The sequence below is a fragment of the Manis javanica genome, chromosome 2 (assembly GCF_040802235.1).
Source record: "Manis javanica isolate MJ-LG chromosome 2, MJ_LKY, whole genome shotgun sequence".
Taxonomy (NCBI): domain Eukaryota; kingdom Metazoa; phylum Chordata; class Mammalia; order Pholidota; family Manidae; genus Manis; species Manis javanica.
The window spans coordinates 35101647-35128689 of record NC_133157.1 but is presented as its reverse complement, the minus strand read 5'-3'; the positions used below and the strand labels follow the sequence as shown (position 1 = coordinate 35128689).

The following is a 27043-nucleotide window of genomic DNA, read 5'->3' as shown; positions in this document are numbered from 1 at the left end:
TCATTTCTAACACTGAGGACCCCTAGGAATCTGGGCTGCAAGCCAAGAAGCAGTGCATTGTCAGGGTTCTGAGGTTCCCTCTACCTCTCCAAAATTCTAAGAATTCTGAGGAAGGAGAAATTCTGGATTGAGATTAGAGAGAAGCAACTTGAAGTGCTTGATGGAGGAAAGAGTGAGTTTGGGTCAGGCTGTACCTTGTACTCTGATTGCAAGAAAGTTGGTGACACCATATAGGTGGAGGACTGTTTACACTGTCTCAAGTGAAGGTGGAGCAGTCCCCCCTAAGAGCTCAAAGGTACAAGGGGACAGATAATCCCATGGTGATCGGTAAGAAAATGAGCCTAGGTGATGGAAACAGAACACAACACTGGGGTCACAGCTGGTGATAGGTGTGTTTGGGTGCGGTGTCAGAGTGTGCATGGTGGTGGGTAACAGCCTACTGTGGGGTCAGGTGAGGAATCATCCAACTCTGGAAGAAGAAGAGAGCATAACTGAGATGACACACTGGGGACACTTGTACTGATTCCATGGGGACCAAATCCCACAGAGCAAGTCAGGCACAGCATACGCTGCCTGGAAAAGACTCGACCCCCAACTCTGTCCAAAGGAATGAGGGACCAGGGGAAAAGGATCAGAGGGTATAGTCAACAACCTCTCCATCATTTAATTACCCTCAACCTCTGCTTTTCAATTTACTGGATGCTAGAAAAGCCCTAGAGATGTTTTGAACAACAATCATCAGTCATTCCACAAAAATTAAAGGTTTCTCATGTGCCAGATCCTGTGTTAGGCATGGAGATGAAGTGATGGTCAAGAGAAATAAGATTCCTGCCCTTTTGATGTTTTAACCCAGCATGGCAAGAAGTCACTATAAGGTGAGATAAATGTTACAAGGGAAGTATAGGCTTCTACACATGCAGGAATTAACTCACTATAAGCTAGGAATTGGAAAGTTTCTCAGAAGTGACATGTGAACTGATACCTGAAGGATGAGCAAAACAAAACTTGGTTAGGCAGAGCTGGCAGAGAGAGAGATGTGAGAAACAAATAGCGCAGACAAAGGCTTGGAAATAAAACATACACACACACAATGCATTCAAGGAACTGCTAGAAGTTTAGTAGGACTAGAGCACAGATTGGAAAGAGAATGATGAGAAAGGAGACTGGAGAGGCAGAGGCCAAACCATGGAGGAAATTTTTATCAATAAGACTATATCACAAGTAATAGTAAATTCAGAGTGGCTAACCAGTAAGATAATTTATTGGCTCACAAGACTGAAAAAAAAGTCCAGATGCAAGCAGGCGTAGGTTAACTTAATCCAGTAGCTCCATCAACTCACCACCATTCCATTCTGCCTTCCATGGTTTTGCCTCCATCTTAAGGCTGGCTTCCATTGTGGCTACAAGAAGGCCGTCCACAGTTCCTGTGGCTGTGTGCTTCCTTATCCATGTGTGGACAAAGCAAAAGTGGGTTCCCTCAACCATCAAATAGTACAGACACAGAGCTTCACTTTGATTGGACCCACGCAGGCGGGAGATAGCCCTGAGGAAACTTGGCTCTCATCAATGTATAGAAGCCATGGAGTGGGTGAAACTGCCCACAAAGGGTATGAAGAAGGACATGGGGAGAAGGCCTGAGGGTCTCCAACACAAGCCCATTCCTCCTCACCCTGGGCATCCACTTCAGTTCCAAAATGACTGATGGCAAAGCAGACTAAATGGTGGCTCCCATGAAGATATGGCCATATCCTCACACCTAGAACCTGTGAATGTGACCTTTTGGGAAAATGGTCTTTGCAGATATAATTAAGTCAAGAATCTTGAAATAAGATCATCCTGGATTACTCTGGTGGGCCCTAAATGCAACGACAAATGTCTCTGTAAGAGACATCCAGTAGAAAAACAAAAGGACAAGAAGAGAAGGTCATGTGAAGTCAAGGCAGAGACTGGAGTGATGCAGCCTCAAGCCAAGGAATGTGCCTGGAGCTGCCAAAAGCTAGAGGAGGCCTGGAGCCTTCAGGAGGAGCAGGGCCCTGACAGCACCTCGAGGTCAGACTTCCAGCCTCTCGAACCACAAGAGAGTACATTTCTGTTGTTTCAAGCCACCCAGTTTGTGGTAATTTGTTAGAGCAGTTCTAGGAAAGTAATATAGATGGTGAGGTAGGCCAGAACTGCAGGTCAGCCCCAAGGCCCCAGAGGGCTTTGCTTCCAATCCATGGCTAGGGAGTAGGGGGCTTTTTCTCTTCCTACCCTACCAGCAAATAGCTCCCTCCTCTGCAACCCTGGGAGCAGCAGAGACATAGTGCTCAGTGTTTTTGAAGACACAGATCCTAATGACCAAAAACTTGACTTTGAACAGCCATAGAAAGGTCGTGTGCCAGGCAGGGGGTGCCCTAGTCAGTCCTGAGTACACTCTGTCCCAACCTGGCGAGGTTCAGGAAACAAGACTCTGAGAGCTCAAACCTGTTTTAGGGTTGGGCAGACTCCCAGCTGCAAAGGCACAATCCAGGGTCAGAGTCTACATTCCCCACCCAAATCAGAGACAGTCACAGGCAGAGACAGACTGCACAAGAAAGAGACAGCACCATGGAGAATGGCATTTGGGAACTTAGGGAGCTGTAACAGAGAGAGATTTGACTTGGACACATCTGGACTCTGAAATACTTAGGAAAAAACAGCAGAGATGACAGGGACATGTGTGGCCATATAGAGTGCTACAGAAAAGTGTACAAAGAGATCCTGATAGAGACATAAAAAGGAGAAAGATAGAAATGCTCAGGACATTTAGAAAGAAGGAAAATGAAATAAAGCTGGGATTGGTATTGGAAAAAGATCTCTGGATATACAAACTCCAGTTAGCATGGTGCTTCTGAAATGGCAACCTGGATTGTTAAGCAAACTACCTCCTAAGATGACAGCTTGGAGGGCAGCTGTTGGTCAGCCATACAAATTTGGCAAACAGTATGACAATCACTCTGACAAGGCAGATAACTTGGGGTACCATAAACATGTGATGTCATGCTGCTGGATTAATTGCGGTTTGACACACACAGATCATCCAGATCATCGACAGTGAGCTCCCTGAGGGCAGGGAAGGCATCTTAGTCAATTTGGCTTTTCTCAAGCCCTGTCAAGGTGATCTTCAGAGAGAACAATGCTCAGTAATGGTTACTGAATAAAAGACTTAGTCAAATACTGGACCCTGCCCTTATGGAACTCAAGGCTATTAGAGCAGATAAAATGTCATAAATCACCTTAATATGAGTTGGATGGTGGGCAAGGTTATTAGTGAGGGCAGGCAAAGAACTGCAGTGGTTCAAAGGCACCAGAAATCTCTTTCTGTGATGTAGATTGGTCAAGAAAGACTTCCTGGAGGAGGAGGCCCTTGATCTCAGTTTTGAATAGAAGGGATTTAGACAGGAGAGATAGTAAAATAACTTCTGGCTGTAAAACTGCAAGAGTGAAGCTAGCTGGGGCATTAATGTGGGGTCCTAGGGCCCCTGCTGTGTCAGGCATTACTTCTCTAGATAAGTGATCAGGAGAGTCTCCCCAGGCAGGAGCAGGGTAGCAGGAGCACCCTGCAGCTGAGAGCTAGTTACCAATAGGATTAGAAGTATTTCAATATATCTAATTAACCTATACAGCCATACTGATGCATACCTAATGATGTTAGTCTCAGATATGAACCTTCTGAGATTGCTTTACTCTCTTTTGGTGTGTCAGAGCCATATGGGCCCTATTACAAAGTGAGCCTCTGAACAGTAGAGGTTGTTCTCTAGCTCAGTGTTGCATCCTACTAGGGCCTGCAACACTACCTGGAGGATTAGAGGAGGCTCAATAAATGTACATTCAATGAATAGGCAGACTGGGAACCCCAAGCCCATTCTTGGGGTCCTCTCACTCTGCACCTCCTTGCACCCACTATCCCCTCCAATCCATGCTCCCCACCAGCTCTCAACATGATCTAATAGGAGAACTGGAATCTGTCATCTGCTCAAGATACCTCATGCCTCTCCTTTACCCAGAATACCATCCTCCCCATTGTTTTTACCAATTGAACTGCTACTTATTGACCTGATCAAATTTTGCCTACTTCTGTACTACTATTTGAGGCAGAATTAATCTCTCTCCCCTAGATATTATGATAGTGTTTGCCCTCACTCACTAGACAGCGAGCTCCTCAGGACAGGGACTATCTTACTCATTTCCATACCTCTACTCCATAGCCCAGTGCCTGACATATATAGTAGATGATAAATAAGTATTTGTTGAATATAGGAGTGAACAGCATTCCTTGCAGTGAGAACTAGATGAACAAAGGTGGTCAAAGGTTTGGGGGAAAAATTAATAGTTTGATTTGGCTGGAATATGAAGGACAGTAGTAAGACAAGATGGCAATGTCTCTAGGGTAAGGTTTTTGAAGGGATTTGGAAGTTGACTTGAGGGAGAACATGAGCAGATGGAAAATATTTTGGTAGGCAGTACAAAGCCACTGATGATTTTTAAGCAGAGGTGTAATATGATGAAAAATAAGTTTAAACCCTTAAGAGTCCCTCTCATATATATACTCAGTTTTCCATTCATACTCGGATTTGCTTGTCACCAACCTATCTATCCACCTACCCCAAGACTCCCTAACAGTTTGTCCTACCCTTTTATCTGCTCCCTGGCTGGGCCAGGGATACATACATGGGCTGCTTCCCCTCTCAGTCAGAGGACTTGGGGGCCCTGGTTCCCTGTTTTTCTCCTTCCCTGCCTGGGGTTGGGAAGCCAGCCAGTTAGCAGAGTCTGGCTAGGGAGCAGCCAGGCAGTGCCAGGAAGAGCCTGTATAGTGCCAGGTGGTGCCTTGGGTTCCAGGCTGAGCCCAGAGCCCTGATAACCTTCTGCCTTCACACACACCTGTCCCTCACTCCATCCCTCCACCCCCACCCAGGCTTTGGTATCAGGGAGGGGGCACAGGGCCAGAGAGACCTGCAGGACTTTGGCTCCATTTCTACAAAAGGGCCCTCTGTGAGTCAGCCTGCTCCCCTCCAGGCTTGCTCCTCCCCAACCCAGCTCCTGTTTCCAATGCACGTACAGCCCGTACACACTGTCCCGGGACACCCCACAGCTAGCCACATGGCTCCCCTGTGCCCTAGCCCCTGGATCCCTGGATTGATCCCCGCCGCCTCGGTACCAGGCCCTGCTGTGCGATGGCTGCTGTTACTGTTGCTCCTGGTGCCTGCCTGTCCCCAGAGCCTGCCCCAGAGGCAGGGGGCCACCCCGATGGCAGGAGATTCATCTGGGGAAGATGACCGACTGGGTGACGAGGACCTGCCCAGTGAAGAGCACCTACCTGGAGAGGAGGACTCTCTGAAGTTAGAGGATCTACCTACTGCTGAGACTCCCAGGGACACTCAAGGCCCCCAAAGCAATGCCCACAGGGACAGCAAAGGTGAGTGGCCATCAGCCCTCCAGATCTAGACTCCGGGCAGTTAGTGCCTCACCTTACTAAACTACAGTCGAGGCAGGGATTATTCAGGGAAGGAGGGAAGCCTATTCTGACAGTGGCCTTTCCCACCCACTGGGGCTCCCTTGTCATTAGACCCTTGCCCCATTTCAGAGCTAGAATGGGGATGGATGGGAAGACAAAAAAGGGGCACAGATGGAGAGAGGTGAGCAGAAAGAGATGGGAAAGAAGAGAGGGGGAGGTTGGAGAGGAGAAATCTGAGGACTGTGGGAAGAGAGAAAACAGGTGGAGAGAAAAGTATGAAGGAAGACAACAAGAAAGATGGTGTTCAGAGGAAGAGCAGAAGGGCTTGTAGGGGTCACCTCATCTTCAGTCTCCAGATGAGGAAACCCAGATCAGGAAGAGGAAAATAGCAGGTCCCACAACTTGGTATCCTGACTCACAAGCCAGGAACTTTGGGAAAGGAGTCAGAGACCAGAAAAGGAAAAGGGAGAAAGGAAGGTGGTCTACTGATTTAGGCCTGGAGACTGAAGCCTCCACCCACTTTACAGACCCTAAGACCGCGGTTGCAAACTGTTCTGTTCAGGGCTGGTAGGATCTTTGTGTGGCCCAGCAAGCTGTGGTGTTAAATATGGCTGCAGTCTATTGTGCTTTATATTTGTCCTGCTTCAGGTATTCGGTTACCTGCTATGCTCGTTTAGGGCATCTGAGTTTGTGAACCCCTGCTAGTGAGGGGGATTCACCTTCTGACCACTGGGAAGGGACGGGGCTCAAAGATCAGCCTCTTCATCTTTTTTTACAGGGGATGATCACAGTCATTGGCGCTATGGAGGTGAGACACCCACTCCCTGCAGACCCAATCCAGTCACCCAGCTTTGCTTATCTGCCCCTCCAACCACCACAAACTCTGGTCTGGGGCGTCACCCACACACCCACACACCAGCGTCCACATCTCCCAGTCCCGGACACTGCCAGCTGCCTGTCTCTGTCCATATCCCTGATTTCTATTTCCCGCCCCTAAGAGTCCACCCCCACTTTTTCTGCTTCCCTAAAAGTTTCCGATGTTGTCACCAGACTTCCTGTCCGCACTTTCCCACTCCAGGCAACCCGCCTTGGCCCCAGGTGTCCCCGGCCTGTGCAGGCCGCTTCCAGTCTCCGGTGGATATCCGCCCCGAGCTCACCGCATTTTGCCCCGCCCTGCGGCCCCTGGAACTATTTGGCTTTGAACTCCCGCCCCTCCCCGAACTGCGCCTGCGTAACAATGGCCACACAGGTGAGGGGGTTGTTCAGGACGGAGCCTCGGGGAAGATGACTGGACGCGGTCTAAACCAGGGGAGCTGCCTGGGCGGTGCTCGGGAGTTAGGCCGGCTCCCGAGCGGGGCAGAGCCAGCCCGCTTCCCTATCTTCCCGCAGTGCAGCTGACTCTGCCTCCCGGGCTGGAGATGACCCTGGGTCCCGGGCGCGAGTACCGGGCCCTGCAGTTGCATCTGCACTGGGGGACTGCGCGTCGCCCGGGCTCGGAGCACACGTTTGGCGGCCACCGTTTCCCTGCTGAGGTGAGAGCGCAGCCTTCCGCGGAGGGGCCAAATGCGGCGCTGGGCCGGGGACCTTGCCCACTCCAACCCTCATGTTGTCTCCAGATCCACGTGGTTCACCTCAGCACTGCATTTGCCAAAGTTGAAGAGGCCTTGGCGCGCCCAGGGGGCCTGGCAGTGTTGGCTGCCTTTCTTCAGGTACCAGCTGTGGACATCCCCCACTCCGTGCTTCTTCACAGGCTCAGTATATTTTGTTCCCAAAGACTCCATCCAGCACACTCACCCTGGCACCTGGCTGTCATCCTGATTCACTCATTAGTTCATTAATTCAGTACCCACAGTGAGCCAGCCACTGCACCACAAAAATAATTCAGATTCACAAAGATTGTGGGTCCTTGTCTCTTAAGGAGCCGAGAGCCAGTGGGGGAGGCTGACATGATAGAATATACACAGTACACAGAGTAAAATTGGTGGACAAGGAAGGCTTCACAGAGAAGGTGAAACTTTCAGCCTTACCTACTGGGAAAGAAATGGAGATACTCTATGTTGAGCCAACATTATGTGAAAAGACTAATATAGTCCATTCAGGGAATGGCAGATGGAATAGACCGGATATCAAGAAGAGTGATCTCTCTAATACCCCTATTACTTATAACTTCCCCTTTATGAAAAGTGGTGAGGTCTAGAGAAACATTTAATGATCTCTTTGGACCTGTAATGATAAGGCTACATACACAATGATTAGAGGATGCTGGTAAAATGGAAGGATGCTAAGACACCTGCTAGGCTCGCTCACTCTCGGATGACTAAACACAGCCTCACAGCACAAAGTTCAGAGATGTGCCTCAGAAATAGTGTGTTCTTGCTCCAAAAGTCAAACGTGAATCATTAAGGTTAATGTAGAGGTGACATGAGTAGAAAGGTTATGGTGGTTTTCTATGGGGGGACCATGGAGTGTGTTTGGAGGCAGTGATGAATGAGACTGGAAAAGATAATAAGGCCCAGGTCATTGAGGGCCTTGTAGCCTGTTAAATAAGGTGGTGCACCTTCCTGCTCCTCCAATTTGCCATTGAAAACCAGTCCACCAGGCTTGTCAGATTAGTTTGCAAAGTGAGAGTAAATCAACTTTGAGTAATAATACCTAGGGTTTTGTGTTCCCCCAGCCCTCTCACAGCTGAGGAATGGGGGAGGACTATGGCAACCCCACCTCACCTTCAGGCCTACAGCCATGGCTCTAGGTACATGCATTAGTCTGTCTTGTACTGTCATCTCCAGGAGGGCCCAGAAGAAAACAGCGCCTATGAGCAGTTGCTATCACATTTGGAAGAAATTGCTGAAGAAGGTCAGTTTATTGGTCTGGCCACTACGCTCTACTCTCAATCTCCTAATTCATAAGGAATCTCCCTTGGGGGGTCTCAGATGAGGATGGAGATGAGCTCCCTCCCACAGGAAGAGAGATGATGTGTGAACTGACTGCTCTTGGTAACTATGAAGCTGAACGGTGGTAAACAAGCAAAGGCAAAATAAACAAAAACCAAACTAAGACAAAAAATAAATAAGACCAAAAAAATAGTGTTTGGAATGTCAGGGGTTGAGTCTGGAGAGCTAAATTTTTCTGAGAACTGTCAGTTTCTCCTTAATAAGCATCAGATATTTTAAATCTGTAAGGACTTTTGTTGGAAATCTTTCCCTTCTCAGTCACTCTGGGTCATTTTAAAACCTCACTACTATACTAGACTTTATGTTTTCTAAACTAGAGGGAACTGTGCTTTTTTGAGTTTTTTGTTTCCCTGCTGGGAAGTGTTTATATTCACTCACAAATTATTCAGCTCATTTTCCCTTTAGATTCACTTTGGGCTTAAATCTGTGGCCCAGCATGTTATAGTAGTATGCAGAGTTTGAGTGAATATTCAGAGGGAAGTTTTAAGGAGCAATTCTCTCACTCTGTGAGGCTCCAAACCCTTTACTTTTCTTCTGAGTTATATCTTGTGGTCAGTAATGGGAAGGGATACACTTAGGGAAGAAGTAGTCTCAGGGAGTTCAGTCAGCTTGGCTTCTGCGAGGTGAAACTACCCCTTTACCCCAAAGCTTCGAGGGTTAGGGAGCAGTCTAGGGGGAACTCCAGCACAGGTCCTCTCCACAGACTCAGAGACTTTGGTCCCAGGACTGGACGTTTCTGCACTGCTGCCTTCTGACCTCAGCCGCTACTTCCGATATGAGGGGTCTCTGACCACACCCCCTTGTGCCCAGGGGGTCATCTGGACTGTGTTCAACCAGACAGTGAGGCTGAGTGCTAAGCAGGTGGGGCTGGGGCATGGTGGGGCCATAGGGGATATGAGGGAAAGGGGTATAGGACGAGATGGAGATAATATAAAGAGATGAAGGGGCCATGCGGGGTATAAGCGGCTTATGGAGAGAGGATGCTGAGGTGCTGGCTGTGAGTAGGATTGTGACCCTTTTGTTTCCTTGTCATGGGCCCACACCTGCTGTCTACTGTCCTCCCCAGCTCCACACTCTCTCTGACGCCCTGTGGGGACCTGACCGCTCTCCGCTACAGCTAAACTTTCGAGCAACACAGCCTCTGAATGGCCGAATCATTGAGGCCTCCTTCCCAGCTGGAGTGGACCGCAGCCCTAGAACTGTAGAGCCAGGTGCAGCTTTGTCTAGTGTCCCCCAGCCACAAGTCCCTCAGCCTCTCATATGCCCTCATTTGTGCTTATGTCTGTCACTGGTGGTCACAGCCTTCCCACACTAATACATCCTTTTTCTCTGCAGTCCACCTGAATTCCTGCTTTGCTGCTGGTGAGTTTGTGCCCCTCTTCTGGCTCCTGATGCTGTGGGACACCCCTCTCACTGTTTAGCCTCAGGAGCTAGTCAGGACTCCCTTGGCTCTCTGTTATTCTATGTAGGAGATTGCCAACCCCAATAGGACACAGTATCAGAGCAGGGGATCCCCTTTTCTCCCTAGGGCAAGAATTGGTTAGAATGAATCTAGCATCTTCCTTCCCAACCCACCTCTTGTACTAAGTTTTCACAGAGGAGCAAAGGTGCCTATCTTACCCCTTCTTGTGTTTCCACCCCCATCCCTTGGCTGGCTTCTAGATTCTGAGGCAGACACTGGGGACAGCGGAGAACCTGGGGCTGGAATGAGGGGAACACTGCAGCAGGCTCTGGGGGAACCCTACGGACTCCCCTGCACATCCTGAGGCAGCCTCTCCTCTCCCTCCAGGTGACATCCTGGCCCTGGTTTTTGGCCTCCTCTTTGCTGTCACCAGCATTGCCTTCCTTGTGCAAATGATAAGGCAGCAAAGGTAACCCACTGACCCTGTCCCTCAGGCACAGCCTCCACTCCGTGGGGTCTGGAAGTTCCATGCAAATTGCATGCAAATGAGCTCATTTCAGGGCACGGGCCAATTTCCTGATTAGGCTTTCCTGTTGTGTAGACTCAGAAGTGGGACCAAAGGGAATGTCAGCTACCACCCAGCAGAGGTAACCGAGACTGCTGCCTAGAGGCCTGGAACTTGGAGAATGTGCAGAGACGCCACTGAGGAATCTGAGGGGGAACTGGAGACTTTGTTCTGTCCTACCCAGTACACTACTTTTTTACCTTCAGATATATATATTTTTAATGTTTCTAATAAAATATGTGAAAGGCAGCTTTGTTACCCAAATCGGAAGGTTGGTATGTTCATTTCCCTTTGCTACCATAACAAATTACTACAAACTTAATGGTAATTCAGATTTATTCTCTTAAGAGTTCTGGAGGTCAGATGTCCAAAATGAATCTTGAGCTTTGAAGTCTGGGGTTAAAAGGAGCAGTTCCTTCTGGACACTGAGAGAAGAATGTTTCCTGTCCTTTTCAGCTTCTGGAAGCCAAGCATTCCTTACCTTGTGGCCCCCTCCTTACACTCCAGCCTCTTGCTTCTATCATCACATCTCCTGCAACTGTCTGACCTTCCTGCCTCCCTCTTACAAGGACCCTTGTGATTACATGGGGCCTATCCAGATAACCTAGGATAACCTCCCCATCTCAAAATCCTTAGCTTAATTAAAAGTCCCATTTCTCATATAAGGTAACATTTCACATGATTGGGTGTGGACATCTTTGGTGGGGTGGGCCTCTTTCTGCCTATGACAGATATTATCAGGAAGGGATGAGAAATGACTTAAGATCTTTGGAATGGCTGTGTGTATGTGCGCACACCAGCGTGTGTCGGGGTAGAGCAGGCTCAGCCACTAGGCTTAAAATCACACTGAGGTTTTTTTCCTGCTCCAGTAAAATCTGTGTAGCTTTGTGCTTTGTCTTCAGGTTGTGTGGTCTGGCCCAGCCACCTGCTGGAACGGGGCAGCACTGCCGACAGCAGCCCTTTCCCAGCAGGTAGTAAGGCCAGGGTGTCCCTCCAACCTTGCCGGGCCTCTCTGCTTCACGTAGCCCTTTCACACCCCTCCCCAATAAGCCCAGTACCCCCACACCTTGGCTCCCACTGAAAATGAAGTCCTGCAGAGCCTGAACCCAGGTCCTGCTCACTTGGGTCCTTCCAGCAGCTCTACTCCCCTCAGGCATCCTCTAAGCTGTCTCCACTTTGGAAAACTACCACCATCATCACCAACATCAAAAAAAGGCTTAAAGAGCCCTGTAACGCAGGTAATGTTAGTTTTATTGGGTTGGGAGCAACTGTAGCCTGGCTGTGTGCAGGGCCAGCCCTCACAGGTTGTTGAGCTCCAGCAGGGTCTGGTCGAGGGTCTGGTGAATCTCCACGTTCTCCTCCTTGGCACTGGCCAAGGTCTCTGTGAGGGGAGGCAGCACGTGAGGAGGGGGAGGGGAGACACAAAAGGAGGCTTGGATGGGGTACATGCCAGACAGACATGGAGTGGGTTGGAGGCAAAGGAGGACACAAGCGTTCTGGGACCTGAGGGCCCCATTGCTGGGGCAAATGGATGGACTGACCAGGACAGGCATGGATGCCTCACTCAAAGCTTCAGAGTCACGGGGGTGGGACAGGAAGTCCTGAGTCATAAACTAATTTACCTTCCTTCTTTAGAGGTTTAAGAGAGTTGGAAACAGAAGGAAAGACAAAGACCAGGAAAGGGTGGGCCAGACAGACAGACTGACTTGAGGCAGAAGACAGAACTGCAGTGAAAACCCCACCTTGCTGGCATCCAGTGTTTTTCCAAACTTCATCCTAGACCTCTCAGTCTTCTTGCCCCTCCCCTGCACCTCACCACCTCATTTCCCTTCCAGTCATTCCTTTATTTCCTGGAACCCCACTCGAGTGCTCCGAAGTCAGTAACAGGCCTAGATCTGCAGAAGGCTGTGTCAGAGGCACCAGAGGGCTCCTGGGGATTGATGGGGTCATACATAATCACATGCAGCAGTGAGTCAGGCAGACAGACTGGGAGTGCCGTGTGGAGGGGGTTTCACTGTGAGCCACAGTGTTTCGTGGGTGAGCTCAGTGCAGGGGTCACAAGATTGGGGTATCTGTACGAGTCAGGGTCTCAGCAGTAAACCAGTGCTCTGTGATGGAAGTGTTCTCTGGAGGGCAGGAAAACATCATGGAGACCAAGTTGAATTTATTAAGCAGCAGAGAGGTAGAGGCTGGAGGGCAGAGGAGGGGAGTGATGGACAGAAGGATGAAGCAAATACCAGGGTGGGTGGCAGGTGTGATGGGAATTCTGCTAGGCAGCACCCAGCCTGGCTATGCAATGCTGACACTTTCTGCTCCTCCCGCCTGCCCCCTCCTCCCCACAGTGAGAATGGAAAAGAGAGGAGAGGAGGGGCTGAGGGGGCCACACTGGTGCAGGGCTCAGAGGGAAGTGATGTCGTTGAGTGCGTTGTCCAGCTCCTCGCTGATGGCCTTGTATTTCATCTTCTGTGCATAGACTTCATCTGGGGATCCAGGGGAGGGGAGCCAGGTGGGAGTATGGGGAGAGGGAATGGAGGGAAAGAGGAAAGGAAGGAGAGAGGGTAATGGAAAGAGAATAAGAATCAGAGACAGGTGAACAAAGACAGAGTGAGAAAGGCCAGAGAACAGGCTGGGCAGGGCTCCCTCCTCTCCTCTGTGTACTCCTGTCTCTTTTGTCCTTCTCTGGGCTCCCCACTGGTTCTTCTCCCTGGAGCCCTACTTCCTCCTACACTTCCCTGAGGGACCTGAAGGCACAGGGCTTTGGATAAGCAGGAGTGCTTCCCTCAAGGGGAGGGTGCTTGAGCCAGAAAGGTCTAAAGTGAAGTCCTAAAGTTGGACATAAAATTGAGGCTTGCCTGAGAAGACTGGAAGTAAGACAAAAAGGAAAGGATTATTATAGAATAAAAAAGGGAAGACAGTTTTAGGCACAGCGTTGCTAATGATAATGCAAAATACTAGCAAAAACAGACAAGCAGATACCTGGATGTTTGTTTTCACCCTACCTAGCTTAAAAGAGTATTTTCCATTAACATCATGAAAACTTAGGTACTGAACCAAACAGCTCTCTATGTAATAAAGAAATCTTGTGATACAGCTCTACTGTGTTGCACTTAGAGACAGAATTGTCTAGATCAGTGCTACTCAAAGTGTGGTCTGAGGACAGCATTGCTAGGAAGCTTGTCAGACATAGAAATTCTCCAGCCCAAAGTCAGCAAGCACTTCAGAGTAGGACCCAGGAATCTGTGTTTTAAAAACTCTTGGGGGGCTTCTCAAGTTTGAGAAGCACTGCAGTTGGTGCAGTGTAGTAGTTACAACAGGAGGCACAGCCAGCTGGCATCTGTGGAATCCTAGGTGGTCCAACCCTAACCTATCAGTGGCAAATATAACAGGAAGGGAAGATAAGACACTGCCAGGCATTAGAAGTGTGGACCAACTTTAAAAGGCTGGGGGGGTTTATATGCCTTTTACCTTCCAGGTCATCAATGGTTTTCTCCAACTTTGCCACAGATCTTTCGGCAAACTCTGCTCGGGTCTCAGCCTGGGAGTAAAGGTGAGATGGGGGACATGACAAAAATTAAGCCCTCCTAGACACTACCACTTAAGTTAACCTCTTCCCCCCGTCCCCAAATTCCCTTCCACAGGCAGTTTCTGGCAGGGATTGGAGGGATTGATGGGAAGGTAGGGACTGAAGGACTCTCACCTCCTTTAGCTTCTCCTCCAGCAATTTGATCTCCTCTTCATATTTATCTTCTTTGGTGGAATACTTTCAGGGACAGACACATGCCATGAGTAGTTCGCCTCCATAAATCTTTTATTTCTCCACTGAGCCCCATAGGCTACTCATGATCTTGTCTCCATGGGACACCCAGCCCCTCCCTGCCTGGGCCCACTGCCTCCCTCTGCTGCAGAACCCCATCCTCACTGCCCTTCTACCCTCCTCTACCTTGTCCGCTTGGGCTTCCAGGGATTTCAAGTTGTTGGTAACAATTTTCAGCTCCTCCTCTAGGTCCCCACATTTACTGCAGGGGGTGTGTGGTAGGGTGGGGTGTGAGGGCACAGTGCGGGGAGATGGTGGAGGTGGCACAGCGAGGGAGGGGTGGAGAGAAGAGAAGAGCGAAGTTGTGAGAGTGACAGCAAGCAGAATCCGGAAGCCCCAAGCCCTTCCCGACCCCTAGCAGGTGAGAGAGCAGCTTGAGATGGAGGAGATGGTGAGCTGAGAGAAGGCGCCACTGCCCAAGAGGTCACTACCTCCTCCTCTGAGGCCACCAGGGACTTGAGGGCCTGGTCCATGGTTCGTAGTTCCTCCTCCAGTTGCCTGGCACGACTGAGGGCAGCAGGTAGGTGTCAGAGGAGAGGGCCTGTCCCTGGCCCATGCCTGGGAAACTGCTTCCCCACTGCCTAGGGTGCCCTGCAGTCATGGCTCAGGCCAAGTTTCACTTGCCATTCCAGGGTATCCTTACCTCTCAGCCACCTCAGCTCTCTCTTCTGAGCGCTCCAGCTCTCCTTCAAGGATCACCAGCTTTCTAGCCACCTGCGGTTGGGGGAGAGAGCAGGAGCAGATCCATGGTGAATGATGGAGCAAGCATCAGTGGTTTGGGAAGGAGAAGGAAGTAGGACAGTGCTGTCACCTCTTCATATTTTCGGTCTGAATCCTCAGCGATGTGCTTGGCCTCCTTCAGCTGCATCTCCTGCAGCTCCATCTTTTCCTCATCCTTCATGGCTCGGTTTTCAATGACCTTCATGCCTCTGCGAGGGCAGGAAGAGGAGTGGCAGTGGAGTCAGGACCAGCAGCGACAGGCCCCCAGCCCCCTCCTTGGCCTACCCCTGAGGGATCCCCTTGCCCACCTCTCACTCTCATCAGCTGCCTTCTCAGCCTCCTCCAGCTTCTGCAGGGCTGTAGCCAGACGCTCCTGCGCCCGGTCCAGCTCCTCTTCTACGAGCTGAATACGACGGTTCAGGGAGGCCACATCTGCCTCAGCCTGTGGGTCAAAGGTCATAGGTCAGAAAGGGCTTTGTCTGCCATGATGAGCATCAGACAGGCTCCAGAGGTTGGTAAGATTCTTGTGAAAGAACCTAGGTTTCCTGGCTTCCAGACGTTCAACCTAAAAAAAAACCCTTTTCCCCCTAACCAACCATCTTTTGCTCAGACTGCTACAGCACAATACATGCTTTCCTTAACAAGCTCCACTTCCTTGCTACAAGGCTTCTTCTGACATTGTTCAGAGTTAGTCTCCCAATAGTTATTTGCACACAGGTCCCTCTGTACCCCTGAGAGCATTCCAAGTGCTGGGACCCAGTCAGAGGCTGCCCCGACTCCTCTGTAGCAGAGCTTGGTCCAGGTGAGGGGGTGGGGAAGAATCAGGTCAACCAGACCTCACCGCTAAAAATAGCCAAACACAGAGTCAAGCTCCACGATGTTACTGGCTGCCAGGGAGACTCCCAGCGAAGGGCTCAGGAGGTAAGCCAGACCTATATGGGACATCCATGGTTGTAACCAGGGGCTTCCTGCCGAAGCCTGGAGGCAACTGAGGGCAGTGTGAGAGACATAAACTCAGCCCCTGATTCTGCAATATAGAGGCAAAAGCATGGAGGTTTTGGAGAAGGTCCATGGAAAATGATACTTTGAGAAAAAAGAGAAGGCAGAGCAAGAGGGGGCCCCAATAAAGGAAAATCTGAGAGGCAGTGCTATTTGGTGTTAAGAGCATTGGCTCTAAGACTGCTGTCTTTGAGCCATGATTCAACCACTAAACGCTTGCGTGACCTTGGGCCACTTACTTAGTCCTTCTAAGCCTCAGTTTCCTCGTTTATAAATAGCAGTTCCTCCTTCATAGGCTGTAACGAGATAATGCACTGCTTCCAATAATTAATCAACAGGAGCAGGTGGGAGGCTTATAAAACCAAACAAATTCTCTAGTTCCAAGTTACATCCACTGAACTGAGATCTCCAGAGCTGGAGCTTGCATATCCTTTAATCTTTTCTTTTTCTTTCTTTCCTTTTTTTTTTTTTTAAAGCTTTGCAAGCTTTTGGGAATGCAGAAAGCCTTTAAGCACATTGCGTGCAGAGCACACACTCCATAAATGTTTGGTTATCCCTGTCTCCCTCTGAGACACACAGACTAGAGACCCTGAGATTTAAGATTGGGAAGGAGGAAGGACCAGTGAAGGGGAAGATGTGAATGAGAGGGGAGAGGTGGGTGGCAGCACTGCGGGCAGAGAAAGTAGCAGACAGGTCCTGGCTGGTACTGTAGGGCAGGGGAAATGCAGCACCATATACACAACTTAGTTGTAGCTTGTCCTCCAGGTGTTAAAGGCAACCTAAGATGACAAGGGCCCATCATGGGCACAGGGCCAGATGACTCAGTATGGAAGGATTCTGGGGACAGCACTGGGGGTTGGGAAGAATGACGCTGGGGGACATTGTGGGGTCTAGAGAGATGAGACTCTGTAAAAGAAAGCTGTCTTCATGGTTGTGGGGTGACAAATGACCCAGAAGTCTGGGAAGTCCTGGGGCCCTCATCACAGGACTGCCATTTACCATTTTCTGCTTCTTAAGCTCTTCCCTATTATGGATACTGCTCTCTAACCACAGGACAGGCACTACTGTCCCCACTGGACAAATGTGAAGCAAGAGAGAAGGGAGAAACTGAGGCATTGTGTAAGTTAAATACTACATTCAAGGTCACGCAGTAAGTTTGGGCAGTGTTTCCTATCTACTCCTGGCATTGCTGCCCTGCTTCCCCAGTCTGTCCCTGTCCTTCCCTCCAGCCCCCACACAGCTCCTTGGGTTTCCAGTCCTGCCTCCAGTTGCACTGGGCTTTGGTTATTTATAGAACATCAGATGCCCAGGGTTGTCTTTACTAGCAGCTGCAGGTCAGTTCCCTCTCAAGTGCCAGGGCTGGTGGAGGACCAAAACCAAAGTCTGGAGGTCAGAGAAACCAACTTTGTGGGGGATTGGGAACATGGATAGCGGTCAAAACAGTCATGTCATCTTGGACCTCAGATGTTCAGACCATGCTTATGCTAATCCTCCCATACTTCCAATGACAGCTTATCTTAGACTTTAAACAGTCCTGGGTGGAAGGCAAGTGGGGAAACAGACCAACAATGGTGTATTATGTCCAAAGCCGTATGGGCCATTCTCCAGCTTCAAGTTGGGAGTTGGGGATGGCAGGAAGAGGAGAAGTCTGGTTAAGAGTGTGGAGTGGGCAGAGAGGTCTCAGAGTGAACAGGACACGCCAAAATGCCTGCCTTGGCATTTGTGACCCTGTCCCTGTGCCCTGTGGCCTGGCATGGTCTTGAGGGTGACAGCTTAATGAGGGTAAATGAGGTACCGTTAGAACCTGAGTTGGTCTCTGTGCATATCAGGGCCACTGAAGTCGGAGGTGAAGGTCTAATGGTCCCCCAGGGGTATAACTCAAGTCCAAGCCCATCTTTGGATTCCTGTCCTCTGTCCAACAGCACGTACACCCACACCCCAAACCCCACAAATGTAGTTGCAGTCTCCTCTTCATTTGCAGCTGGAGGAGTAATTGAGGTGGATGGTAAATTCTTGTGCCACCCACCCCCACGATGACTCACAGCTTGATCACTGTATATTCTGAGTTGGAACCAAATGGAATTACAAGGCTAAGTCGTCTGGGGAAGTGGTGGGTGGTTTGATTTACCCACTGCCTTGGATTATTTGTGCAAGCTTGTCCTGGCCTGGGCTTCTACGGTGAAACCATTTCTATTCTGGTACCAGGGTTGCCTAGGTACCCTTTGCCCTTCATCACCTGTCTGGGACCCCTCCCAGTGCACTAACCCTCTCACAATCCCCAGGTCCACACTCACATCCGTGGCCTTCTTCTCAGCCTGCTCCAGTTTCTCCTGGGCATCCTTCACCGACTCAGAATACTTTTCCACCTCATCTTCTGTCCCTTTCAGCTTCTTCTGGAGTCCTTGCTGCTCCTCCTCCAGCTGGGGGAGAGAGGCCCAGGTTAGTTCAGCCAAGGAAGAAGGCAGGTGTATGTGTGAAGGGGTACCAAGAAATATTTCAAAGCTATCAGGGAGGAAGAGGGAAAGCAGAGGAGGTACAGTGCAGCCAGGAGTGTTACTGGGACCTGGTGGGGTAAAAAGAAAGCTTCCAGCCCCAAGGAACTGGACCCATCACTGCTTTGCAAGGGCAGGAGTAGAAATTGGGGACTAGGGTTCCCCAGGCCATTGGTGGGTTAAATTAAGTGTGGCTCTGACTACTATGAAGGCCCAGCCCCAACAGGGAACGGGAGGGGAGAGCACCTTGGATGGAGCCCAGAGGCTAGAGCGCACAGGGCAGGGCCTACCCCACTTTCATTTCGGGGGGTTTGCTCTGGCCAGGGTCCCCACCTGCTTGCAGCGGTCCTCGGCTTGCTTTTTGTCGGCCTCGGCCTGTTCAGCGCGGTCAATGGCATTCTCCTTGTCCAGCTTTAACATCTGCATCTTCTTCTTGATGGCATCCATGACTGCGGTGGGGGACCGGCCGGCTGGCGAGAGGTGCGGTCCGACTTAACTGGGCTGACTGCGCGGACTGGGCGCACCGGTGGCGGGAAAGTAGCACCAAGCTGGACTGGGACGTCCCAGCCCCGCGGGCGCCTAAAAGGATGGGTGGGACCGGGCGGAGCTGGGGGCCGGGACCCTCCCCCACAGCGGCCCAAACCTTGTAGGGGCAGAAGCAAGCCCCGCCGGGGAGGGGCGCGGCCGCCCCCTGCGCCCACCCCCTCGGGACCGCCCCCTCGGGGCCCCACCCCGCCCCTTTCCTCTCTCCACCCGCCTCCCCGCCGTCGAAGGGAAAATAGCTCGGAAGGTGCTGGGAATACACTAGCCCTGTTGAGGTGTGGGGAGCATTCGGGCTGGGGGCTCGGCGCTTTCTCTGAGTGACAGCCCGGTCTACTGGCAGCTGCAGCTGGGGCCCCTGGGGCTATTTTGGGGCGTGAGCTCACGGCAGCTGCGCTGGCGCAGGGGCCGGCGTGCCCCCCTCAGCTGTAGCAGCCGCTGCCCTTAATTTAGAAGGTTCCTGTAAATCCTCCTGGATTAAATGTCTCTTGAGAGGCGGGGCTCTTCCACAGCTTGAGTGCCTCAGTTTACCCTGAGTCCCAGACTCTGGGTTTGCGTCACCGAGGTGGTGGTGATAGCGGAGAGTCTCACCGAGGACTTGAGGAAACTGAGGTAGGAGTGCAGCCCAGAGCCCCCGTCGCAGTGCGGAGCGCGGCCCCCGAGGGCGGGCCTGACCTCTCTTACCCTGGTTCCCCTTCAAGCCCCTGCCCCTCCTCTGCGCTCGCCGGGCGGCTGGTACTCAGCTCGGCGTCCCGCCTGCCCCGCCCCCCACGTGTCCCGCATATTTTCCACGCGCTACAGCCCCGCTGGCCTTCGCGCGCTCCCCGCTCCCTCCTCCACCCCAACCCGGGAAGCGGCTCTTTTCAGTCCGCCCCTCGCCCCGCTCCAGGCCGTACTGGCCCGCCGCCCCTCCACTCACCCCTCCCCGCCCACGCCCTCCCCTCTCCCTGGTTGCCCCTCGCGCCCTCCCTTCTCCAACCCTTCCCCCCGCGGAGTCGCCTCTCTTCCCTTGGGGGCCAGCTTTACGCCGAAATTTCTTTTCTGCCCTTTTTTGGGATGTTTTCCCGTGGGGAGGCGGGGCCGGTCGGGGCGGAGGAGGCAGGGGCGAGGGGATGAGTTACTGAGCTGCAGGGCGTCGGGAGCGGGCGTGCGATACCTCCTCCAACTGAGGCCTCGAGAAGGACCTCCCGGGGCCGGGCCCTAGGGTCGTGGGGTGTCAGGCGCCGGGCGCGAGGCCGTTTGTTTAAAATTTTCCTTGGAGGGGGCTGTGGGGAGAGGAAGTGGAGAGCGTGCTGGGAGGAGGGAGAAGGGGAGAGCGGGCGGAGGAAACCTGGAGGAAGCGGTTCGCCTCGCTCCCCAGCGGCAGACGGGTGGGAGGCTGGATTTTGATGGTGGGAGAGGAACCGTGGGAACTGCTGGACCCGGCGCTGAAGGAGGCGGGGCGCGGAAATGTATTTAGATTTGTTTAGCTGCCTGCTTGCTACACTGGGAACAAACTTGACCTCGCAGTGTTCACACCACCCCATCGCCCTGTTTTCCCCAAACTCATGTTAAGACACTCCGAACACTCTGTAGCCAGTGCTAAGACCTTTGGGGGTTATCGGAGCTCTCCTGCTCCTCACTTCCCATATCCACTTAATCCCGTAAATTCTGTTTCCTACGAACGAGGTTTCCCCTTGACGTCTCTGGGGTTCTTGGACAGCTCCTTGTATTTCCTTCTGCCTGGGTCTGTTGGGGTCTAACTCTTGCTTTTCTAACTCATTCATTCATTCAGCCATTCCTTGACATTGTTAACAAAGATCTTTAAAAAAAAAGTTGATGTGAGTTCCTAAATGCTCCAAAAACCCCTCCTTATTCCCCACCTCTTTTGAGGATAAAAAGCCACATTTCTTCGTGTGGTATATAAGGCCCTTTGTTTTGGCTCCTGTCATCTCTCTGCCTCATGTTTCATTCTCAACCCCCACCCCCAGTATCCAGACTTGTACTTCAAGCTGCATTCACACTGAACTACTGCAGGAGCTGGAAATAGCCGAGCTTTTCTTAAAGCGTCCACCTTTTATTACTCTGTACCCTATCCCTAAAATGTTGTTCCCTTAGCTGATTGATTGCTGGTGGCTTAAAAGACTCAGATCAAACGTCAGCTCTTCTGGGAAAACTTTCCCTGGCCACTTCCCCTTCCACTCGCTCCACCCAAGAGGTGCATGCGCTTGGTACAGGCGCCTGTCATTCTCATCATAGTCCCTGTTACAACTGTTCTTATACCTGTTTGTCTCCTCCACTGGTCTGTGAGTCCCCAGAAGAGGGATTTTGAATCCCCAATGCCTAGTGTAGCATTAGGCATAAAGTTGGTTCTTGATAAAACGTTTGCCAGGTGAATTTTTTATGCACTCTTAAAAATTAAGAGCAGGATTTGAAGATCCAAAAAGCTTTTGTTGAAGTGGGTTATATCTATTAATACCATGTTAAAATGGAAACTGATAATAATTTTGAATATTGATTCATTAAAAATAACAAAAATGAAACTATTTTTATAGGTCATGGACACATTGACCATGTTAACATTAATGTTTTTAATGACAACTATATTCACCTCCCCAAATTAGTGAGAGGATGGCAGTTATTTTACATTTTTGCAAATCTCTAATATTTGGTTTAACAGAGGACAGCTGAATTCTCAAAATCTGCTTGTGCTTTCTATCTGTTGCTATATATTGGTTTGTTTGAAATAGTATATATGAACAAAGTCTAACAGACACATAATTTGAAGAGAGTAGTGTATTTATAGTATTTTCAAGTAATTGTGCATATTCTTTGATACTACACCAACACTTAACAAATGGTAGTTTCATTTCTTGATTTTATTTTTTATATTGAGGTTCATATGCTAAAATGCACAAGTCTTAGTGTACAGCTTGGTGAATTTTGACAATCACAAAGATCAAGGTATCAAACATTCTCATTAATTTTTCTCCCTTCATGTTTCACCTATCCCCACCTTCCTCTCCTGTGGCAGCCACCAGGCTGTTCTTTGTATCTATAAGTCTACTTCTGTTTTGTTTGTTCATTTGTTTTGGTTTTTAGATTCCACACAGAAGTCATGTGGTACTCCTCTTTCTCTGTCTGACTTATTTCACTTAGCATGATACCTTCTAAGTCCATCCATGTTGTAACAAATGGCAAGATTTCATTCTTTTTTATGGCTGAGTAAATACTCCATTGTATCCATGTACATCTTTTTACCCATTCATCTATTGATGGACATTTAGGTTGCTTCCATACTTTGGCTATTGTACATAATGCAGCAATAAACACAGGAGAATGAGTATCTTTTCAGATTAGTGATTTTTTGGGGTGGTGGTATATATAAATTCCTAGAATTGCTGGGTTGTATGGTATTTCTATTTCTAATTTTTAAGAAACCTCCATCTGCTTTCCTGTATAGTGACTGCACCAATTAACAGTCCCACCAGATGTGTATGAGGCTTCCTCTTCTCCACATCCTCCCCAACAATGATTTGCATTTCCCTGATGATTAGTGATGCTGAACATCTTTTCATGTGTCTTTTGGCCATCTGTATGTCTTTGGAAAAATCTCTATTCAGGTCCTTTGCCCATATTTTAATTAGATTATTTGTAGTTTTTTTTTGGTGTTGAGTTATATGAGTTCTTTACATATTTGGGTATTAACCCCTTATCAAATATATCATTTATAAATATAGTCTCCCATTTAGTAGGTTGTCTTTCAGTTTGTTGATGATTTCCTTTGCTGTGCAGAAGCGTTTCAGTTTGATATAGTCACACTTGTTTTTACTTTTGATTCCCTTGCCTCTGGAGACATCCAGAAACAGATTACTAACGCTAATGTTCAAGAGTTCAGTGCCTGTGTTTTCTTCTAGGAGATTGTGGACTCGGCTTTTTTTTTTAAATTTTGGTATCACTAATCTACAATTACATGAGGAACTTTATGTTAACTAGACTTCCCCCATCATGTCCCCCCCACATACGCCATTACAGTCACTGTCCATCAGCATACTAAGATGCAATAGAATCACTACTTGTCTTCTCTGTGTTGTACAGCCCTCCCCGTACCCCTGCTACATTATGTCTGCTAATAGTAACACCCCCTTTTTTTCCCCCCTTATCCCTCCCTTCCCACCCATCCTCCCCAGTCCCTTTCCCTTTAGTAACTGTTAGTCCATTCTTGGGTTCTGTGAGTCTGCTGCTGTTTTATTCCTTCAGTTTTTTTTAAATTTTATTTTGGTATCATTAATCTACAATTACATGAGGAACATTATGTTTACTAGACTCCCCCAATCACCAAGTCCCCCACACATGCCCCATCAGAGTCATTGTCCGTCAGCGTAGTAAGATGCGGTAGGATCACTACTTGTCTTCTCTGTGTTGTACAGCTCTCCCTGAGCCCCACCTCCATTATACATGCTAATCATAATGCCCCTTTCTTCTCCACCTCCTTATCCCTCCCTTCCCACTGATCCTCCCCAGTCCTTCCCTTTGGTAACTGTTAGTCCATTCTTGGGTTCTGTGAGTCTGCTGCTGTTTTGCTCCTTCAGTTTTTTTCTTTGTTCTTATACTCCACAAATGAGTGAAATCATTTGATACTTGTCTTTCTCTGCCTGGCTTATTTCACTGAGCATAATACACTCTAGCTCCATCCATGTTGTTGCAAATGGTAGGATTTGTTTTCTTCTTATGGCTGACATATGTCTTTTTCAAACTGGGCTCCTGCATTCTTAGGGTAAATTCCTAGGAGTGGAATTTCTGGGTCAAATGGTACTTCTATTTTGAGTTTTTTGAGGAACCTCCATACTGCTTTCCACAATGGTTGAACTAATTTACATTCCCACCAGCAGTGTAGGAGGGTTCCCCTTTCTCCACAACCTCTCCAACATTTGTTGTTGTTTGTCTTTTGGATGGTAGTGATCCTTACTGGTGTGAGGTGATACCTCACTGTGGTTTTAATTTGCATTTCTCTGATGATTAGCAATGTGGAGCATCTTTTCATGTGTCCATTGGCTATCTGAATTTTTTCTTTGGAGAAGTGTCTGTTCAGATCCTGTGCCCATTTGTTAAATTGGATTATTTGCTTTTTGTTTGTTGAGGTGCATGAGCTCTTTATACATTTTGGATGTCAACCCTTTATTGGGTATGTCATTTATGAATATATTCTCCCATACTGTAGGATGCCTTTTTGTTCTATTGATGGTGTCCTTTGCTGTACAGAAGATTTTAAGTTTGATATAGGCCCACTTGTTCATTTTTGCTTTTGTTTCCCTTGCCCGGAGAGATATGTTCATGAAGAAGTTGCTCATGTTTATAGCCAAGAGATTTTTGCCTGTGTTTTTCTCTAAGAGCTTTATGGTTTCATGACTTAGATTCAGGTCTTTGATCCATTTTGAATTTACTTTTGTGTATGGGGTTAGACAATGATCCAGTTTCATTCTCTTACATGTAGCTGTCCAGTTTTGCCAACACCAGCTGTTGAAGAGGCTGTTATTCCCCATTGTATATCCATGGCTACTTTGTCATATATTAATTGACCATATATGTTTGGATTAATATCTGGACTCTATTCTGTTCCACTGGTCTGTGGGTTTGTTCTTGTGCCAGTACCAAATTGTCTTCATTACTGTGACTTTGTAGTAGAGCTTGAAGTTGGGAAGCGAGATCCCTCCTGCTTTATTCTTCCTTCTCAGGATTGCTTTGGTTATTCGGGGTCTTTTATGGTTCCATATGAATTTTAGAACTATGTTCCTGTTCGTTGAAGAATGCTGTTGGTATTTGGATAGGGATTGCATTGAATCTGTAGATTGCTTTAGGCAGGATGGCCATTTTGACAATATTAATTCTTCCTAGCCGAGAGCATGGGATGAGTTTCCATTTGTTAGTGTCCTCTTTAATTTCTCTTAAGAGTGTCTTGTAGTTTTCAGGGTATAGGTCTTTCGCTTCCTTGGTTAGGTTTATTCCTAGGTATTTTATTCTTTTTGATGCAATTGTGAATGGAATTGTTTTCCTGATTTTTCTTTCTGCTAGCTCATTGTTAGTGTACAGGAAAGCCACAGATTTATGTGTATTAATTTTATATCCTGCAACTTTGCTGAAATCCAATATTCTAGTAGTTTTGGAGTGGATTCTGTAGGGGTTTTTATGTACAATATCATGTCATCTGCAAATAGTGACAATTTGACTTTTTCTTTACAATCTAAATGCCTTGTATTTCTTTGTTTTGTCTGATTGCCATGGCTGGGACCTCCAGTACTATGTTGAATAACATTGGGGAGAGTGGGCATCACTGTCTTGTTCCCAATCTTAGGTGAAAAGCTTTCAGCTTCTTGCTGTTAAGTATGATGTTGGCTATGGGTTTGTCATATATGGCATTTATTATGTTGAGGTACTTGCCCTCTATACCCATTTTGTTGAGAGTTTTTATCATGACTGGATGTTGAATTTTGTCAATGCTTTTTCAGCATCTAAGGAGATGATCATGTGGTTTTGTCCTTTTTGTTGATGTGGTGGATGATGCTGATGGACTTTCGAATGTTGTACCATCCTTGCATCCCTGAGATGAATCCCACTTGATCATGGTGTATGATCTGGTGATGTATTTTTGAATTTGGTTTGCTAATATTTTGTTGAGTATTTTTACATCTATGTTCATCAGGGATATTGGTCTGTAATTTTCTTTTTTGGTGGGGTCTTTGCCTGGTTTTGGTATTAGAGTGATGCTGGCTTCATATTATGAGTTTGGAGGTATTCCCTCATCTTCTATTTTTTGGAAAACTTTAAGGAGAATGGGTTATTATATCTTCCCTATATGTCTGATAAAATTCAGTAGTGTATCCATCTGGCTTGGGGGTTTTGTTCTTGGGTAGTTTTTTGATTACCAATTCAATTTTGTTGCTGATAATTGATCTGTTTAGATTTTGTGTTTCTTCCTTGGTCAGTCTTGGTAGGTTGTATTTTTCTAGGAAGTTGTCCATTTCTTCTAGGTTTTCCAGCTTGTTAGCATATAGATTTTCATAGTATTCTCTAATAATTCTTTGTATTTTTGTGGGGTCCATCATGATTTTTCCTTTCTCATTTCTGATTCTGTTTATGTGTGTAGACTCTCTTTTTCTCTTAGTAAGTCTGGCTAGGGTTTTATCTATTTTGTTTATTTTCTCAAAGAACCAGCTCTTGGTTTCATTGATTATTTCTATTGTCTTATTCTTCTCAATTTTATTTATTCCTTCTCTGATCTTTATAATGTCCCTCCTTCTGGTGACTTTGGACCTCATTTGTTCTTCTTTTTCCATTTTCAATAATTGTGACTTTAGACTATTCGTTTGGGATTGTTCTTCCTTCTTTAAATAGGCCTGGATTGCTGTATACTTTCTTCTTAGAACTGCCTTCACTGAGTCCCATAGAAGTTGGGGCTTTGTGCTGTTGTTGTCATTTGTCTCCATATATTGTTTAATCTGTTTTAATTTGGTCATTGCTCCATTGATTATTTAGGAGCATGTTGTTAAGCCTCCATGTGTTTGTGAGCCATTTTGCTTTCTTTGTACAATTTATGTCTAGTTTTATACCTTTGTGGTCTGAGAAGTTGGTTGGTAGAATTTCAGTCTTTTTGAATTTACTGAGGCTATTTTTGTGGTCTAGTATGTGGTCTATTCTGGAAAATGTTCAATGCGCACTTGAGAAGAATGTGTACCCTGCTGCTTTTGGTTGTAGAGTTCTGTAGATGTCTGTTAGGTCCATCTGTTCTAGTGTGTTGTTCAGTGCCTCTGTGTCCTTACATATTTTCTGTCTGGTGGATCTGTCCTTTGTAGTGAGAGGTGTGTTGAAGTCTCCTAGAATGAATGCATTACAATTACTTGAACAGCATTATGGTTACTTGACTTCTCCTATTATCAAGTCCCCCCCACATACCCCATTACAGTCACTGTTCATCAGCATAGTAAGATGCCAGAGAATCATTACTTGTCTTCTCTGTATATACTGCCTTTCCCTTGTCCCCCTCCCCACTACATTATGTGTGCTAATTGTAATGCCCTGTTTTCCCCCTTATCCCTCCCTTCCTACCCATC

The 27043-nt window shown here is 48.2% G+C and overlaps 3 protein-coding genes across 9 annotated transcripts in view; 2 read left to right on the top strand and 1 right to left on the bottom strand.

Annotated features, from left to right (window-relative positions):
* The first annotated feature begins 5036 nt into the window (after positions 1 to 5036).
* CA9 (carbonic anhydrase 9) lies at positions 5037 to 10661 on the top strand. Of its 3 annotated transcripts, none has more exons than XM_017677526.3 (11): positions 5050 to 5434; positions 6252 to 6281; positions 6552 to 6722; positions 6863 to 7005; positions 7090 to 7182; positions 8260 to 8326; positions 9128 to 9264; positions 9491 to 9635; positions 9760 to 9786; positions 10214 to 10295; positions 10428 to 10661. In XM_017677526.3, exons 1-11 carry the CDS (start codon positions 5068 to 5070, stop codon positions 10492 to 10494), a joined length of 1329 nt encoding a protein of 442 aa, XP_017533015.2. In that variant the 5' UTR covers positions 5050 to 5067; the 3' UTR covers positions 10495 to 10661. The 3 variants fall into 3 exon arrangements, with proteins under 3 accessions (XP_036852468.1, XP_017533015.2, XP_017532948.2); XM_017677459.3 differs by having other exon boundaries at positions 5052 to 5434; positions 9128 to 9285; XM_036996573.2 differs by lacking the exon at positions 10428 to 10661 and having other exon boundaries at positions 5037 to 5434; positions 9128 to 9285; positions 10087 to 10222.
* A 960-nt stretch (positions 10662 to 11621) lies between these two features.
* Positions 11622 to 19041, bottom strand: TPM2 (tropomyosin 2). Of its 5 annotated transcripts, none has more exons than XM_017677146.3 (9): positions 18750 to 19041; positions 18219 to 18344; positions 15234 to 15367; positions 15017 to 15134; positions 14849 to 14919; positions 14637 to 14712; positions 14089 to 14151; positions 13857 to 13926; positions 11622 to 11772 (listed from the first exon to the last, which is right to left on the bottom strand). In XM_017677146.3, exons 1-9 carry the CDS (start codon positions 18861 to 18863, stop codon positions 11690 to 11692), a joined length of 855 nt encoding a protein of 284 aa, XP_017532635.1. In that variant the 5' UTR covers positions 18864 to 19041; the 3' UTR covers positions 11622 to 11689. The 5 variants fall into 5 exon arrangements, with proteins under 5 accessions (XP_017532635.1, XP_017532848.1, XP_017532702.1 ...); XM_017677359.3 differs by lacking the exon at positions 14637 to 14712 and adding an exon at positions 14332 to 14407 and having other exon boundaries at positions 18750 to 19038; XM_017677213.3 differs by lacking the exon at positions 11622 to 11772 and adding an exon at positions 12539 to 12871 and having other exon boundaries at positions 18750 to 19037.
* Positions 19042 to 19187: 146 nt separating this feature from the next.
* CREB3 (cAMP responsive element binding protein 3) overlaps positions 19188 to 27043 on the top strand; it is a 49402-nt gene continuing 41546 nt past the window's right edge. Inside the window, exon 1 of the mRNA XM_073227720.1 lies at positions 19188 to 19568. The gene's annotated coding sequence lies outside the window, so the exon portion shown is untranslated. The remainder of the gene's footprint in view (positions 19569 to 27043) is intronic.